Raw genomic sequence first — 17,694 nt, forward strand, 5'->3', positions numbered from 1 at the left:
CCCTTTCTGAAGGCCTTAGTGAGCTAACGCTTCGATAGTAAAAAGAAAAGCAGACACTAAACATCCAGTTTGAATAAGATGGGTGCCACGTGTGAATGTCAGTACTCCATGGATAGTATCACCCAAAAGCATTAAGTGAGGCTGCTGAGTCTGCTAACTAACAGGACAAAAAAATCTACTTTTTAAAGTAATGCATTAAAATACCCTGCAGATGTTTACTCCTTTTGTTGGTGCACATACAAAAATGAGATTATTTTAGTTCAATCAGGCATGTGGTAAATTAAAATGGCAGCAGTGGCAGTGAAAAGCATTTATAATCGGCCCCAGCGTGCCTTTCTCACATGATAAAAATTCACGGGACAAGTCACATGCAATGGAAGTGGTCATTAATTTTGGATCCTGCTGCTGCTGCACGTTCGCTGAAGCCAAAGATTAAACGGAGTTGAGAATTTTATTATTGGAGGCTGATCAGACTGATCCCACAAAGATCCCAATTAGTGTAAGAAAACCATGAGTGAGTGTGTGAGCATGGACGTAAAATCTTAATGACTTTATAGTAATTAAAATCCACAGCTTCAAATTTAAGAGATACACTCTGGGTCACAAATCTTCAGCAGTTTATTTGTAAAAAGAGTATTTTAGTAAATCAGTTATGCTAGAATAATGTCCAAATTATGACTCATTTATAATGTGAAATGTTATCAATTGTATCATCTCTCACATTTATACACAAAAGCCAGCTATATGTGCTGTTATAGTGGTGAATGTTCATATTAAACATGGGCAAAATTTCTAATAAATAGGTCATGTGTGCACAAATAATCTAAATGCTCTATTTGAAACCATCATTTCTTAGCTCTGTATGTCAAATACGCAATCTCAGGGATACCTTTAGACTTTGTAAAAGATGGATGCAGCCACAGTGCAGTGATGTCGTCCAGCAGTCAGGGAGATCCCTTTTGAGGTCTGATGTTGAGCATTTCCACTGGTGAACTAAGAAGCAAGATTTGGGCATGCCCAGGTAACTTTGAGTTTAGCTGTGGGTTTTAATTATTACCAAGACAAAGACTTCTTACTGCAGTACATCGCCATGGTAACTTATGCTGCTGACTTCACTTCTCTGGAAAGTACCATCATTCCTGGGAAATGCCTCAGACCTCTGTCGACCATGTGACAAATTTACAGGTAAACAGCATTTAAGTTCTTATTTATATATTACATTACTCTCAGGTCATTAAACTGCACCAGGACTGGCAGTCAAAGAAATAAAAAACTATAACCCATCACGTTCTTCTAGTGATACAGATGAGCCTTGTTAACTTGCATGATGTTTTTGTTTTGTTTTTTCCTTTCCTTCCTAGCTTCAAAAAGGGTTAACTTCAGTTTTACTGACCAAAGGACTTAAAATGCAAACACACACACACAGCTGACTATTTCCTTTAGCCTGGATTATGGTAAATGGCCTGTATTTGTATAGCGCTTTTCTAGTCCCTAAGGACCCCAAAGCGCTTTACACAACCTGTCATCCACCCATTCACACACACATTCACACACTGGATTATGTGAGCAACTTCAAATTTTTCCTAATACTGGAGTTTCCTTTCTTCTTTTAAAAACATATTTAAAAACCAAAAAAAATAAATAAATATTATACTACAAAAAAATATCACTCTGCTGCCAGTATGTTTGTGACTGGTCAGATGTTTCCAGCGTAATCCACTTCACGTGAATATGCCAATAGAGAGTGATAAACAAATGAGATCACTTTGCCTGATTGGAAGGGAAAGTGAAGCCCGAATATGATATCCCCAGGGGCGATCTTAGCTCAAGAGCTGGGAGTTCGTCTTGTAATCGGAAGGTTTTGAATTTGCGTCATCAAGTCCAAACATAAGCGAAGTGGTATATCTAACCAATCTCAAGGTCGTTTATCCTTTTTGACTTGAACTGGGACCAGTTTACAAAACGATCATCATATTGTGTTGATTACGACTCAAAACTAGCAACTGAGATGATAAACTCAGCAGGAAACTGTTTACTGAGCTCAAACAAGTGTAATCAGTTTTGCACCCTCTGCTGGCCAAGAGAAAGAATGGGGGTTTAACACATCTGGACTGGTTTTACCTTTCATTTACGACCACCTTTTATATACAGTTTATGTTAATGACATCCACTACCAGCCCACCAGAGCCCGTTTCCCAAATATTCTTTAGGACATACAAATAAAGATTTAAAAAAAAAATTTAATATCAATGTTTCCATTTAATAAAATATATTTGCAAGCAAAATAAACCGACATTTCTGTTTTATCGCTCTGTTTCTTAGCCAATTTTAATAAACAATTATTCAAGCAAACGTTTTGCCATGAGTGCGCCACTAACATGTTAATTACTCAGCCAAACCAGACTTTTAAAAACAGTTATTGCAGCTGCAGAAACCTAAAGTCTCGTGTCTACTAGTCTCATTTATTGGTTGTGCAGTTGTAGATTTGTTCTCATCTGCCACACAGTTATTAAAAGGTCATTCAAGCTGCTACGTAGCTTTGCATCGCCAATGGTACAAAAGGGAAACAACAACTCAAAGTGGAATGGCTACACGAGAGAGCGAAAACAACCATCTTTTCATCAACTCATCAATGTTTAGTACATACACATCATCTACAGGTGTAACAGTAGCAAGGAGCATGAGAGAAGCAGTCTATTAAGCTTTAAAAACTAGAATATGCTTAAAAAGGGATTTACTAACCACAGAAAAAGAGAAATACAATTCAAAATACTCTCTTTTCAAAAAAAAATATCTTGAAGTGGCTGTGACTAGCAGCAGTATCAAAAGTCCCCTTTATTTAAAATTTATTTCCGCAATCAATTTTTTCAAAAGACTTTCAGCTCTGGGCTTAATTTACATGTTTTTGGCATCACGCTGCTCTTAAGTGAAACCCCAGAAGACAATTTTCCTCTGCAGTTTTACTAGACAGCACTTTCCTATTTACCAACACTTCACTGATAAATATGATCTGGATTTTAACACCATGTGCACTATGTACAAAACAAAAACTAAACTTAAAGAACGATTAGGATGCCTTTGCAGATTTTGAGGTCGGAAATGTATCCAGAATACAATTGGATGAGATGAGGCTATCTCATCATCTTGAAATGAACCGAATTGTGATTTTTGACAAGAGGGGAAACCCCCCCAAAAACAAGCAAACAAAAAGGGTAAGATACTCCCGTGAACTACAGCCACTCCAAAATTAACTGCCATGAGTTGTTGGTTGGTAAATCATTACTTAAAAAACAAACAAACATGAGAAAAAAACAAAAACAAAAAAAAACAAAACAAAACACTCTTTTCACTCATCCGAGTCACGTATCAATACATGATTTAAAAAGCAAATCTTAAATTACAACAGTGATGTTTTTGTCTGTGGAGGACTTTTGTTATCCTAAATGCCAAGAATTAAACTGCAGACTTAATAAAAGGGATGGGTTTTGTTTTTCCTTTTTAAAAACAGGGTTGACCCTCACACCCATCACCGGTCCATCATGCTGAGGATCATCTCAGGAGTCAGTTCCCCGTTCGGAGGGGCTTCAGACAGCTGCCCCGCCTGCGTAGCACCCTCTCCCTGGGTCAGCTCCTCCATCTGGATGGTCGACTTCCCTCCACCCACCACCACCTCCTGTGCAGCCTCATTGTCATCATCGTCTTGGTCGGCTCCGACCTCCTTCTTCACAATGATGTCGTCGACCTCTCCGGTGGCCTCGTCCTCCACACGGATGATAGCAGCCGCTGTTTAGGACAATTTCAGGTCAGACTAAAGACACACCTTTTCAAATTGGTACATATAGTTTGTTATCTGTGAAAAATCCAACACTACACACTACGAGTTAAATGACATCAAAAACGGTCACCAATTAAACACTTACTGTCTGGTTTGCTCTTTGGGGGGCGCCCACGCTTCCTCTTGACTGGTGGCTCCACTGGGGCTGGGATAGGGACAACAGGCGAGGCCTGCTCCACCTCCATCTCAGTCAGCAAATCCTCTTCCTCCTCAAGCTCGCCATCAAGATCTGCAACAATTTAATGTAGCACCCAAACCTCTTTGACAGGCTCCTAAATATTTACTTAAGACACTTTGATTATTTGTATATCAGCTTTTCAAGCACTTGTGTACGAGACCTGTGTCGTCGTCATCATCATCCCTCCTGGACTGCATCTTCCTCTTCCTGCCACGTCGTCCCTTTTTGGGTGGTGGAGTTCCGTTTTCTTCTAAAGAAGCATCACCTGTACAGCTGTCAGCATGACGTAGCATCGTGTTCTGTGGAGCAAAAACACAGAACCGTCACACCTCTGTGACATACGCACACAAACAACCCTCTCATGTGTGCACTATGATCTCAAGGGTCAGTCCTACCCTGCGAGTGAATGTCTTGCTACATTTGTTGCAGACGAAGGCAGTGGGGATGAAGTTAGGATCGTGGTAACGCTTGAAGTGCATGTCCAGGAGCTGCTTCTGACGGAAAGTTTTGTCACACTGGCTGCAGGCGAATGGCTTCTCCCCTGTGTGCGTGCGCTTGTGCATTATCATGTGGCGTTCCTGTTGGGTAACAGAACAAAAGACATTTAACGTTTGTTTAGCAGTAAAATAAACAGCAGGAGCATAACGTATTCCAGCCCAACACGGACCTGTCTGCAGCAGTAGTCACACTGGTCACATCTGAAACGCTTCTCATTCTTGTGAGTCTTCTGGTGCTGAATGAGAGCATAGCGCTCATGAAACACAGCATCGCAGTAACGACATTTCTTCCCCGTCTCAATAAATGAATGCTGTTTTCTCAGGTGAACACCTAAGATGGAGACAAAGGCATAAAAATCCAGTCAGATAAATGTCATATTGCCTTGTTATAGAGATAAAGACTCCCTGAAATATTCTGTTTCACAACACAGGGCAATCCACTAACTGAGATCAACATGTTTACGTTCCTTTAACTGTCCTTCTGCATACAGTTTGAAGTAGAAATAGTCTCAAATCACTCACCAAGATCACTTTTACGTGCAATGACGGTATCACAGTGTGGGCAGTGAAACTTTGCCACATTCTCTGTGTGTTTCTGCAGGATGTGCATCTTCATGGTGCCGCTTTGTGTGAAACGAGCATGGCAGATGTAGCACTCGTATGGCTTCTCACCTGCAACAGAAGAAGACGAGTCAGCTACTCTCCTAAAAAACTGGAGCTAAAACACACTTTGACTGAAAATCTAAGGATTTTACCAGAGTGTGTCCTCATGTGTCTCTTCAGCTTATAAGTGTCTCTGCTGGCATAGCTGCAAAGACTGCACTGGAAGGGTCGCTCCCCTGTGTGAGAGCGGATGTGCCTTTTCAACTTGCTCACCTGGGAAAAGAGACACATTAGCCTTTATTCCATGGTATAGAGACCAGGTTGATGCCCAATTAAATAACTAATATAACTCACCTCGACACTGGAATAGTCGCACATGGAGCACTTAAAAGGCTTCTCGTGTGTGTGCTTGTAGCGACGATGACGCACTAACTCACCGCTGGTCACAAACGCCATGTCGCAATCTGTGCATTTATGTGGCCGAGTGCCTTTAAACGAAGAAGAAAATCAGAACTGTATATTAACTGCTGGTGTAGCTGAAATCTGAAATACAACACTGGATGAAAAGGAGATAAATGCCCACTAACTTTTGCAGTAATAATAAGTAAACACTCTGAAAATTTACTTCCTCGCTCACCAAGTCCATCCAGCAAATTGTTTCCGTTTCTGTATTTTCTCCAAATACCTGTGTGTGTGTTGAGGTGGTTTCTCAGCAGTGTGACTGTTCTGAACGCTCTCCCGCACAAGTGACATTTATGCGGCCTCTCATCTGTGTGGCTCTTCATGTGTCGGTCCAGGTTAGAGCGCCGTGGGCAGGTGTAGCTGCACAGCTCACACTGGAAAGTCTTCTTAACACCTGGACACAGAGATGTTCAATTTAGCACTGGGAAAGAAGAAGAAAAAAAAAATCTCTTGAAAGTTTTCGTGTAACTTGATCAAAGTCTAACCTTTTTTCTTGATCTTTGTGGGTTTCGGGGGCTTCATGTTGCCCACAACCTTCTCAGCATTAACCTCTGACAGCAGTCCCTCCTGCTGCTCTTCCTCAAAGTCGTACACAGAAACATCCATGTCACGATCGCCTTCTGCATAGCGCAGGCGACTCTTCTTTCCCTTCTTTGCTTTACGGACAGCAGTAATGGGCTGGTAGTCAGGGTCCTTTGTCCACTCTGGGTCATCTTGCGGGGGCACAGAGGTCTCCACCTCTGCTGGCTCTTCCTCCTCCTCCTCCTCCACCCTTGTCCCTTGGAGCTCCTCGTGGGCTGCCTGGAGCTCCTCCTGCTCTACAGTCTCCACTTCACCATTTGCGCCCACTTTAACTACCTAGTGTAGGAATATGACAAATGAATCCTACTGGAACAAAGACTTCACTGAAAATCAAAGACAATCAAAAGCACCGGGTAGCCTCAAGTCATTTCTCACCTGGAAGCCCTCAGGTAAAGGAAGAGTGTGACAAATAACTGGCTCTGCATCCTTGTTAGCCGCTGACGTCTCAACATAAGTAGCCTGGAGCCCGTCTACAGTTGTAGTTGTGACAGGTACCTGCACGAGCTGAAGCTGACCCAGACCTAATGCTGCACCTGCTTGCTCCTCCATGTTCACCACCTGTGAAGAGAGACTGGACTTTATCGTTTGATGGCAAAAATAAAAGACCTGACATATATAATCTGGCTAAAAAGTTTAAACCGTGCTCTTTACAAACCTGAAGCGTGATGATCTGGCCCTCATCTCCACCTGAAACTGTCATTGTGCCACCTCCCTCCAACACCTCTGTCTTCATTTGTAGAAGAGTTGGGTCTAGAGCATCCATCACCATCATCTCCATGTTACCAGCGACTTCACCCTGCGTCAAGGCCTCTCCACCCTCTGGCAGGACCTTTCCATCCGTCACCTGAGCGGACTCCATGGAAACAACCTCGGCCTCCATGGCAATGAGCCAACAAATGCGCTAAACAGAAAGAACGTGAATATCTTTAGCAAAAGGAAAGACTGGTGTGATGGAGAATTGTTTGTAACCAAAAAGTGCTTTATTTATTTTTTTATTTGATCCCCCCCTTCCTTTGCCCTCTGGCTAAACTGAAACAACGGGATGGCTTTCAGTAAATCCAGACATGTTTAGACCAGATGATGAAAGCACCTAGATTAACTGAACAAACAATTTTAAAAAAAATAATCCTTGTATCAATATTTGCCTGTGCACTGAAAACATTCCCAGTGTTTGGTTTTCCTTTTCCTGAATGTGCAGTATGACAAAAAGTGCTGCCAGCAGAATACAAAACTTTTCCATTTCCAGGATATCAATTACACCCATTTAAACTGGCAACTTTAGAAAAAAAAAACAGTTTAGTGTGTAAAACTGTCCACAGTTTGTTTTGGGTTTTTTGGGGCTTATACACCAAACTCCGTTTCCCTTGTCTTTTACTTGGAGTTGATGTCAGATGAGCAGCATGCTGTTTTTTTTTTACTTTTTAAAACAAAACACAAAATAAAACAAACAAAGCCCACCTCTGCTAGGGATGAGCGATGCCCCATTTTCACCAGGGCCACCAACTAGTAACTAGAGTTTATTTAATGCCTCAACCCAACATGTTCTCTGTTTTCATTTATTTTGTGCTTTCTCATCTGAACATACATACCAAACAGCGCTCAATGCATTTTGCACAAAGTATTTTAACATTTTTCATTTACTGGTCACCATATGTGGAGAAGGCCAGCTAGCTGCAGTTGTGTGTGATGACAAGAAACCTTGTTTTTAGTTAAAGGGTTTCAAATAAAGTACCTGTTCAGATAGTTTAAACGTGAAGAAAAGTTCTCCTCTTCAACTGATCAGATGGGTTGTTTTACAAAGCACAATTAAGAGTCTACAATGAAAGTTGTCTCTATTCAGATTAACTTTAAGTTCGCCACAGGTTTAAATGTGCAAGATTTAAACAATACACTAGATTTATTTAACAGTTTTATTTATAATGTAAAACAAATCGCTTAATAAATTATGCTATAGTTTTACAGATTAAGCTCCCGGGATTTAGCTTTGCTTTTTGAGAGTCAGTAAAAGTATACAAGGGACCAATAAAAGTCTCATCTCCTGGACTTGGGCCCAGTAGAGACCACAGATGTTAAGACTCACCAGAGTACTAAAAACTATCATATTTAGACTCTTTACACTAAGCACGTACAGCCATTACGCAATGACACCCCGCACAAGCCAGAGTTCGAGGAGTCCGGGTCATGTAAACTAGCACCCGAGCCAGAGTGAAACTCCGGTGGACGATGCAGAAACCGTAACCGTTTTTAATAACTGCGATGCAAATGTTTAAAAGAGTCTTCATTCCTGCCTTCCAGTGGTTATCTGGTTTGGCTGAACGCTGATAGGTTATGACTGTGAGCCAGTAACAGAAATCACATTTAGTCCGATGCTTCAGGAAGCATTTGTTCGCTTGTGTGTGATTTTTTTTAATCTAAAAATCCGTTCTCCTCCGTTCTGTTTTTATCAATTCACAGGACATCGTCCAACAGATGATGTATAGTTTAATAAGCGAAATAAAACTACTTAAATACTGTCTCGTGTTAGTTGGTTAACTCGGGAGGCGCGAGTACGTCTGAAAACAGGAAACAAAGGGCACGATAAGATGGACGTCAGGCCTGAACAAACTTAAAACAGGAACACCGATAAATACAGCCATCCCTGTGCACATACATCGAAATATCGGTCAAAAACCAACAAAATGCTCAACTGAAACAGGGAGTTACATTTTATAGACGGATTTAGTGCATTTTAGATAACGATAGAGGGAGACAAACACCCCCCGCCAGCCGCCTGGCCGGTAAGCCCGACCGTGACACCTAGAGGCCGGCGACGGCTCCTACAAAAACGTTTCCGCGTTTGGAGGCAAAGTAAAAGCTCTACTTACTCCTGGTTTCTTCCTTTCCTCGTTATGTTCACTTGGAAGCTCAGCGCCTACAGTAGCTCCTTTCAGTCCTGCAGCGGACGGCCGTAAGTGCTCCGCGCCGGGCTAATAATTTTCTCCCGCTTTGGAAGAGTGGGCCTAACATACAAAATGGCGGCCCATAAGAGCCACTGCGCCTGCGCAACTAGGTGTCCGGGGAGTAAAGAGGAGGGATCGGGATGTTGCTGTGGGTGATGGGCGCCAGATTTGAATTCAGGCGTGGGCGTGGCAACCACGGAGACGGTTATTAAAAGGGAGAGGTTATTGATTAGTTTTCTGATCTGCTATCAGTTTTTTTTTTCATCGGGAGTGACCTTTAAACATTCAACAGCATCGAGTCAAGATTAGGAATAATGTTTGCTGTATTAAAGCAGTTCATCCAGTTAGCCACTGGAGGGCGGCATGAAAGTGTCAAATTGGGGTTTACAACATGCACACAAATGAAATCGTGAGTGATAATTAGCTGCGTAGTGTATGTAAGATGAAAAGAAAACCTATTTAGACTGTTGCCATGGGAAAGTGAGCTCCTGGACCCTAGCTTTTAGGACTTTTCAATTATAGCCCACCATTAATTATTTGGTTCAAAGGTTTTTTAGTTAACTAACACCAAACTAGAAACAATAACTATGTATAAAATATTTAAGTCATATGAAATAAAATAAAAAAGCAGCTAAAATTAAACGGGAAATCTTTTATTTTAGCCTTTGTTTACTAAGACTTGGAACTGGGACCTGGAACTAAACACAAAATTAAGAACAAAAATTAAACATGAGATAAAATAAAAGTAGCTAGAACACAAAAAACGACCATACAACTGAGATAGTGTGTAAAATGTAAACAAAAACAGAATTCAGTGATTTGCAAATCCCATAAACTCATATTTTATCCACACTAGAACACAGATACAAAGTAAATGTTTAAGCTGAGAAACCGCTGGAGGAACATTTTGAAATTAGGTTAATTAGACCCATGATTGGGTATAAAAACAGCATCTTAGAGAGACAGACTTTCTTAGAAGTAAAGATGGGTACATGTTCACCAGTCTAGAATAAACTGTGTCCACAAACTGTGGAACAATTCCTGATTATTGAAAAATATTGAAAATATCTCTGAATATTGTTCCTCGATGTAAAATGTAAAAAGATTGTGAATATGTTATCATCTACAGTACATATTATCGTCACAAGATTCAGAGAATTTGGAGAAATCTCTTGTGTGTTAGGGACAAAGCTGGAAATCAGTACTGGATTCCTGTGATTCTGGGGCTCTCAGGCAGCACTGTTTTAAAAGAAAGTATGTTGTTCAATACACAGCAGTATATTCACAGTTTAAACCAGATATTTACGTACACTTTATGGAACAACATTTTTTTACTGTACAACATCAATTTAGAGTAAATTTGTTTTGTTTTAGATAAATATTGAAATATCTTTTGAATTTGTTAAATGTCAGAATAAAGAGAGACAGAGCTGTCTATTTTTTATTACTTTAATCAAATTTAGGAGTACATATACACTAAGTTTATTGTTAATTTATAAGAAAACTCCAGACGATTCCATTCTGAGCTGAAGAAGCTTCTGATAGGTTAGTAGAGTCCATGTGAGTAAATTGGTGGCACAGCTGTGGATGCATATACTGTAACGCAAAACACAGAGCCTGTTTCTTTGAAATGGGAAAATCAAGAGATGTCAACCAAAACACCAGGAAAAGAACTGTGGAGCTCCATAAGTGTGGCTCAAGTTTGAATACAATTTGGTGCCATTTACAATTAAGAAATACAGATAGTTTCTCTTCTTACTCTTTATATTTATCAACCTAAAAAAATAAACATTTAGTCTGATTTGATGTTACAATTAAAAAAGTGTTTTTATCTGAAGAGTGTGTAAATATCTGGTTTCAACTGTATATTTGATGATGTTGGTGTTTGGCTTGATTGTCAGCACAAAGAGGGAGAGAGAGAGAGAGGAACAGAGAGGGCAAGAGAAGGAGATGGAGAATGAGGACAGAACAGAGATGGAACAAGAGCAGGTGAGACACATGTTAGTCAAATGGTCGTTTACCAAAAGTATCACCGTATCATAGGTCCTCATGTATCTCGTACCTAGTGTTTCTTTTTAGGTTTGTTATTTTTCAAATTCTATATTTATTAAGTTATGCAGGCTTGTTTGCACAACAAGGCTAAATAATTATATAAACTTTTCTCAATCTAAATAGTGTTTTGGTAGAATTAAAAAATAAGTGTAGTGCAGGTCTATGATGATTTTTAGTGCTACTATCATCTAGTTCTGATTCTGGTTCTGTCTTGGTTAAATCCTAAGTAGTCCTGATTGTGAACTGTTGTAGACCTGTTTTAATTCTGCCGGATCAGTTCGGGGTCTGGTTGAATTGGGGTTTAGTCCTCGTGTCTTGATACCCCCCCAATCCCACATGCATACTACCTTAAGCCCCGGGTGTATCAAATGTCTGCCTCTGCCTCTGCTGGGGCCTATAAAAGTCTTAACTGCTTTGATTACTAGGTACTGGGTTTCCTTTCATAATTTTTATTTGTATTCGAACCTTAAAAACATTGAGCTGATATGTGCATAGTGAATAATGATGCAAATGATTGCATGTCGTCATCTGTCAGCTACTTGTCTAATAATTAAGACTCACATTTCTTTATAATCTGTCACAGTTTGGGAAATATTCCACGTTTTGAAGATCAGACGGGGTTGTGTTCAGCTGGCAGACAAAAGCTGTGCAGTACAGTAATTGCCTTTGAACTGTAATGCATTAAAAGCTTAACATTTCTTGAAATGCAAGTACAAATACCTCCGACATTATTTGTGAAAGTCAGTTACACGTGAACACTTGATCCCCTTGTTTGTCCTGAGCATTTCTGGACTGGTGAAGTTTCTCCAGACAACCTGCTGATTAGATGAAATTGTAATCTGAGCACTGCAGGTTTTATTTGATTTCTGTCAGCATAATAATAAGATCTAAATAACCAAGTTACTTCTAGGTTACAGTGACCTGCTGTAGGTCTGTTCTCACGTTACTTCATGTGGAACACCTGACCTTTCTTCATAAATGCAAAAACAAGTTGTTTGTGGGTTGTTATTTTGGAAAAGAAACATGAGCTCCATGTAAATATCAGCCCTGGTTTTGATTATCAAATATTCCAACCAGGAAACCAAATTCCCATGAAACCTGCAGCATGCGTCCTTTGGAGGATATGCAGCATAATTAAGATGTATGGAAACTGCTGCTAAGGGCGTGTGCCTTATTTAATGGTTCAGGAACGAGTTTTAATTTTTGAAACATAGGAGAGAACAGTGACATAACAGTAAGAGAAGAGCACAGCGATATAAACAGTGAAATACGTGAAAAAGAGACCGTGTGTGTGTGAGGAACTGTTGTGGGGGCGTGCACAACTCTATTCAGATCAAAAGCAAACATTTGTGAAGGAGAGAGGATTAAAAAAAAGGGAAAGAAAGATAAGAACTACAAAAAAGCTGTTTAAAACGTGTTTTAGATGTTTTAGACGAAAGGAGAAAATAATAATTAGAATTTGTGCAATTTTAGGGTCTGTGTGTGTATACCACACACCCGATATAACTATATATATATATATAGGTATGATATAATAATGACAGTACACTTTATACGCTAGAGAGATAAATATGCACAGTGCATAAACACCGGGCTTTTAAGATAACTTAATCTTGTCACCACATGCAGGAGAGGTAGAGTAAAACACAGGCGTTACACTAAATGCATGCAATGTGAAGTTTTTCAGAGTGGGTCAGTCTGTCATTTATAGCTTCTTTTCCGCATATAAAATTAATTATTAATTTATTACGTAACCACAGTAAAACATTTTGTGCACTCAGCCTTTTCACACTGGAGTAAATCGGTGCATCCATGCATGTGCCGTTCATGGGTGAGGCTGCAGGGATGAAGCAAATGTTAGTGTGGTCACTTTATCCCTGCCTCCTTATTTTATCACCATCTTTTTTTTCCCCCGTGGTATTCCTCTCACAGAGGGGAGGGGGACAGAGAAAGGCTTGGTTCTGTTGTCAGATCTGTCAGTCTCGCCACCCCGGCCCCTCCCACCTCAGCAGAGGCATTACATACTGCCGCTGCTGCTCGTGCTCTTAGCAACGGTGCCTCGGCAACAGAGCCACGGCAACAGAGCTCCACGGCAACAGCGTGCCGTGTGTCTCCCCAATGGAGCTGCCATTGGGCGGACCGGTGCTCAGGCACTACACCCAGAGCAGACCGAGACCTCACCGACAGAAACTGAACTATCGTCCCAGCAGACCGCAGGTACTGTGCAGGAGAATCAGGGAGGTTTCTGTAAAAATGGAGAGTGAGAGAAAGGTGTGTGTGTGTGTGTTTGAGGGAGAGAGGAGGGAAAATGGAAGGGAGGGAGAGAGGAGAGATGGAATAGGGTACAGAGGGGAGAGGCAGGGGGAAGGGAAGGATGGAGGGGGAGTGCTGTAAAAGATGCCTGGTCCCCGGCTTGAATTAGGCAGTGCCATTGTACCGGTCACCGGCTGCTTCAGGAAGCCAATGAAATCTGCCTCTGTGAGAGTGGGCGCTCGTTTTCTTGCTTTCTCTTAAAAAAAAAAGGAAAAAAAGAAGCCATTCAGTTTCTTCATGTGATCGTGTAAAATATGTGTGTGAGCTCATCCGTTTTCCACTGAGCTGATCACGCTGTCACAGAGCTATTAGGCTGCAGACATTCAGTCACTCCCTTGGAGACAAATGGCCTGGGAGACAAAATTCAAGCAATTCCCCTGACAGGATATCATGTAACGGTGACTTCGGCTAAATTTGCCTTCTGGACTCGAGCCTCCCCCGACTTTCATTGCTACTTGTGGGCACAGATGTTAATGTGATCAGGACAATGCGGCTCCCAATTTTGATATCACGTTACCTATATTGGCAAAAATGAGTTATGTTGCTTCCATTCAGCGTTTAAAAAATCCAATGACGACCCCCTCCCACTCCACCCCCCAGCACCCATTGTACGTTACTGAGCAACTGAGTCCAGGGAGGCCCGGATCGTAACATAAATGGATGAGAGAATCAAACCAAAATACACCTATAGAGGCATGAGGAGTGCTAGGAGTGTGTGGGTTTTCAGAAGTGATAGTTATGTAATGTAAAGTTACATGCTGTAAGATGCGAGTTGTTCCTTGTTAGTTTGTGTGATCCGTGGTGCAAAATATCTGATTTCTGTGTGTGTGTGTGTCTGGGGGGTAATTAGGAGACAATAATCGAGAGTGAAAATGAAGTCCTTGAGCTCATGGGGCGTGTGGATGAAGGAGTTGAAGAGTTCTTTACTAAGAGAGTACTGCCTGCTGATACACTGTGAGTATCACGGCACACAAATTAGCCCCTTCATGTTTACCCGTACAAGTGAATAGACCTTAAACTGAGACATACGACTCTTTGTACAGGAAGCTGCAGGATGAGGAATCTATCACAGTGCACGAAGTGGCTCCTGCCAGCTCTGTCCCTTGTCCGGCCCCGACGAAAACCCTCCGGAGGAAGCTGGGTGATTTCTTTACGCTCAAAAAGAGGCGAGGTTTGAAATCAGAGACGAGCCATGAGGGGCGTCCCAAAAAGGCCTCCATCGCTGATCTCATTCGCCCTCTCAGGGAGGTTGCCAGATCCGAGAAAGACAAAGACAAAGACCGAGTAAAGGAGCACGACAAGGAAAATGAAAAGGAGAAAGCAAAAGAGGCTCCCACTGCTGTTTCTGGAGAGCCAGCTGTTCGGGAGACACCTGTTTCTGGCGCTCCGCCGCTGAGGGGCGAAGCAGTGCCTCCCCGCCGAGCTCTCAGAGAGGGGAAGTCCCAGTCTCTCATTTTGCTATCTGGCTCAGCAGCAGCGGGGTCGACCAATGCCAGAAACACAGCAAAGGTGGGTGTTGCTAGAGTTAATGCCTGTTTTTTTAGTCTTTTTCATTAGTGGATAAGAACTGAAAATTGGTTTGCTGCTGCTGCTTTTAGAAACAATTTGAAGGCCAGAATAGCTTTGAACAGAAGCTCCATCTCATGCTTCAGCGTATTGGAGTTTCCAAACCCCTGCCAGGAGAGACACAGGTTTGCACATCTGCATGTCTGAATGTTGTTATGGATATCTCAGAGGCCTTAAAAAGTACTAAATGCTCCTTTTTTATGTAGGATCAAGAAGGAGAGATGAAAAAGGCCGAGTCTGAAGGTATGTGCCTTTATCTGTGATACGTTTAATAGTCTTCTCAGCTCCAGCGTAGTATTAATGAGGCTAAATTAATCTTTGAAGTCTAGGGATTTGTGTCAAAAGGATAGGCTTCTCGACATGGATCAGTTCTCCAATGAAAAGATTTAGTATCTGAGGGGCTGCGCTGATAAGCCAAGCAGGAGTCTGTGGTTCTTTCAGTCTATTATAGGGCCATTAATTCCTGTGGTAAAATGATTTTTGCCCTTCAGGTACCATCATTGACAGTAAACCCGAGCCACCTCCCACTTTCTCAAAACCTCGAACGATGTCTGCATCATCAGGTAAAACGCTGGTTTACGCTCTCATGTGTACAGAGTACAGTAAGTGAACCATTTTCACGTTTATTTTTCTTGCTTTTTAGACACAAGGCATCAGATTCGGGCAAGTGTGTCAGCGCATGAAGGAGCCGGGAAACCCGCTCTGCTTCCAAAGCCGGTTATCAAACCGGGGCCACCCCCCACAACGTCTGGCCGCAACACACCTGAGAACGAGCTGGCCCAAATACAGGAAGCAGAGACACACACGCCCACTAAACTCAGCCCAGCCGCAGCGCCGTCACCTCCGGCCACCACCGCTCCCGCTGCACCGACAATCTCAAACGCGGTCCCCGACTCGACCGACTTTGAAGCTCCCCCTTCGAGTACTGTAACTCCCTCACACGCAGCTGTATGCACTGACTCTCCTGCAGCAACCTCCGTCCCCGAAACTACGACCGCACCCACAGAGCCCCCTGCCAACGCATCCGTTACCCCCACCTCCTCAGAGTCTGTTACTCCAAGCCTCGCTGTCACTTCCACTTCAGCAGCAACAGTTGCCGGGCCTTCCATTACCACCTCGGAAACTGTTTCTGCTCCCAGTCACGAAAGCCCTGTTTCCACGGCATCAACAAATCTGTCAGCCAAATCGACTTTGCCAGAGCCAAATGGCGTTCTCTCACTTGATGTTGCTCCTGCTGCTGGTGGTGATGCAGCTATTTCTGTCACCACCACAGCTTCTGCGCCCTGCACCAGCGTGTCAGATGTGCCGCCGGGCTTGTCTACCACCACCACCATCAGCGAAGTCAGTCATGAACCAGCTTCAGTCACATCCAGTAGCTCTTCAACATTAGTCACTATGACTACATCACCTCCCTCTGACTCAAGTGATGTAATTACAGTAACAATTTCACATGACCCCACCTTTACCGCTTCCTCCACCATGGTCTCTGCTGCCCTTCCTCCTACCACCTCAGCACCTTCTACCACTCCTACAGCTCAACCTCAACCCCAATTATCCACTGACTCCATTAACTCCGCTTCTTCATCTACCGCCATTCACCCAGCCACTACGTCCGTTCCCTCCACCTCTTCTAGTGAAACAAACCCTACAGACACCACTTCCACTGCTACCAGTCTGAACCGAGCAGAAACCACCTCCACCGCTAGTTCGTCAACCTCCGGTGCAATTAGCTCCCCACTCACGACTGGGTCAGAGCCACCTTTTCCCAACAATGTTGACACTAAGCTCACACCAACTATCTCTAGCCTGCCCACTACTGATAACACAAGTTCTGCTGCACCACCCGCTAGCGATAGTCCAGGCCAAGATAACGTAATCCAGATATCTGATGAGAGATCCGGTGTAGGGCCTGCAGAAAAAGGCACTGGTGAGTTTTAAGTTCTGCTTGTGATCTCTGTATGTAGGTGCATGGTGAATGGTGTGTTTTATGATATTGTTTTTCTTTTAGCAGCAGATGGGGAACAAACAAGCAAAGTACTTGAGGCAGACGAGAAGAAGGAAGTGGTTGACAGTTGGAGCCAGAGTGAGAAACCAACCGTGGCCCAGAGTGAACCGACAACGAAAGAAGAGCGGGAAGAAAGTGTGAAAGCTGAAGCAGACACACCAGCTGAACCTGCAGCAGTGGAGGATGGTGAGCGCTGCACAGAGGAAGCAGTGATAGTGGGTCAAAAGCAAGAGGAAACTAAACCAGTGAGTGATAAGTGAGGAAAAAAGAAAATGCTAAACATGGGACCAACTACTGTGACGGAGGAGGGGGCAGGAGAGGCCACAGTAAAGGGTGAAGCAGAGGGAGGGGAATGATGATCCATGGCACTTCCTACAGGGACCACCACATCACAGCAGCACACCACAAAGGGTGGGCCACTGGACCAAAGAACTGAGATCCCCTCGGTGTGACGTAATCAACAAATCCAGCAGTGTCTTTGTCCTTTTTTAACTTATGTTTGAGGTTTTGCATTGCACGTGTGATTATGTACCATAAGACAATTATTGTGGTAAAAAAAAAAATACACAATGTTTACAATAGATGGATAAGAGACATAGTTATGACTATTAAATGGAGTATTGAAGTGACTGTGTGAAATCATTACTTTGAGCAACTTCATC

At 42.6% G+C, this 17,694-nt stretch overlaps 2 protein-coding genes across 4 annotated transcripts; one reads left to right on the plus strand and one right to left on the minus strand.

Moving 5' to 3' along the window:
• Positions 1-2,229: 2,229 nt before the first annotated feature.
• Positions 2,230-9,247, minus strand: LOC113023211 (transcriptional repressor CTCF-like). Its single transcript, XM_026169239.1, has 13 exons — positions 9,022-9,247; positions 6,813-7,058; positions 6,533-6,715; positions 6,061-6,433; positions 5,799-5,969; positions 5,468-5,601; positions 5,266-5,386; positions 5,033-5,182; positions 4,681-4,841; positions 4,409-4,591; positions 4,174-4,312; positions 3,921-4,064; positions 2,230-3,783 (listed from the first exon to the last, which is right to left on the minus strand). The coding sequence occupies exons 2-13, from the start codon at positions 7,035-7,037 to the stop codon at positions 3,527-3,529; spliced, it is 2,241 nt and encodes a 746-aa protein (XP_026025024.1). The 5' UTR covers positions 7,038-7,058; positions 9,022-9,247; the 3' UTR covers positions 2,230-3,526.
• Positions 9,248-11,059: 1,812 nt separating this feature from the next.
• On the plus strand, positions 11,060-17,661 carry LOC113023188 (flocculation protein FLO11-like). Of its 3 annotated transcripts, none has more exons than XM_026169229.1 (8): positions 11,060-11,085; positions 14,312-14,415; positions 14,505-14,970; positions 15,060-15,152; positions 15,234-15,270; positions 15,519-15,590; positions 15,671-16,954; positions 17,036-17,661. In XM_026169229.1, the coding sequence occupies exons 1-8, from the start codon at positions 11,071-11,073 to the stop codon at positions 17,290-17,292; spliced, it is 2,328 nt and encodes a 775-aa protein (XP_026025014.1). In that variant the 5' UTR covers positions 11,060-11,070; the 3' UTR covers positions 17,293-17,661. The 3 variants fall into 3 exon arrangements, with proteins under 3 accessions (XP_026025014.1, XP_026024999.1, XP_026025006.1); XM_026169214.1 differs by lacking the exon at positions 11,060-11,085 and adding an exon at positions 12,671-13,365; XM_026169221.1 differs by lacking the exon at positions 11,060-11,085 and adding an exon at positions 12,671-13,365 and having other exon boundaries at positions 17,039-17,661.
• Positions 17,662-17,694: the final 33 nt, after the last annotated feature.

The sequence above is a fragment of the Astatotilapia calliptera genome, chromosome 1 (genome assembly GCF_900246225.1).
Source record: "Astatotilapia calliptera chromosome 1, fAstCal1.2, whole genome shotgun sequence".
Taxonomy (NCBI): domain Eukaryota; kingdom Metazoa; phylum Chordata; class Actinopteri; order Cichliformes; family Cichlidae; genus Astatotilapia; species Astatotilapia calliptera.

Excerpts from the sequence above, each read along its gene's own strand:
- LOC113023188 (XM_026169214.1), top strand. The coding sequence starts at position 13,267 with ATGGAGCTGCCATTGGGCGGACCGGTGCTCAGGCACTACACCCAGAGC. Across the intron at positions 14,971-15,059 it reads ATGCCAGAAACACAGCAAAG|AAACAATTTGAAGGCCAGAA; the intron begins GTGGGTGTTGCT and ends TGCTGCTTTTAG. Across the intron at positions 15,153-15,233 it reads CCCTGCCAGGAGAGACACAG|GATCAAGAAGGAGAGATGAA; the intron begins GTTTGCACATCT and ends TTTTTTATGTAG.
- LOC113023211 (XM_026169239.1), bottom strand. The coding sequence starts at position 7,037 with ATGGAGGCCGAGGTTGTTTCCATGGAGTCCGCTCAGGTGACGGATGGA. Across the intron at positions 5,970-6,060 it reads CACAAAGATCAAGAAAAAAG|GTGTTAAGAAGACTTTCCAG; the intron begins GTTAGACTTTGA and ends CTCTGTGTCCAG. Across the intron at positions 4,842-5,032 it reads TGCACGTAAAAGTGATCTTG|GTGTTCACCTGAGAAAACAG; the intron begins GTGAGTGATTTG and ends TCTCCATCTTAG.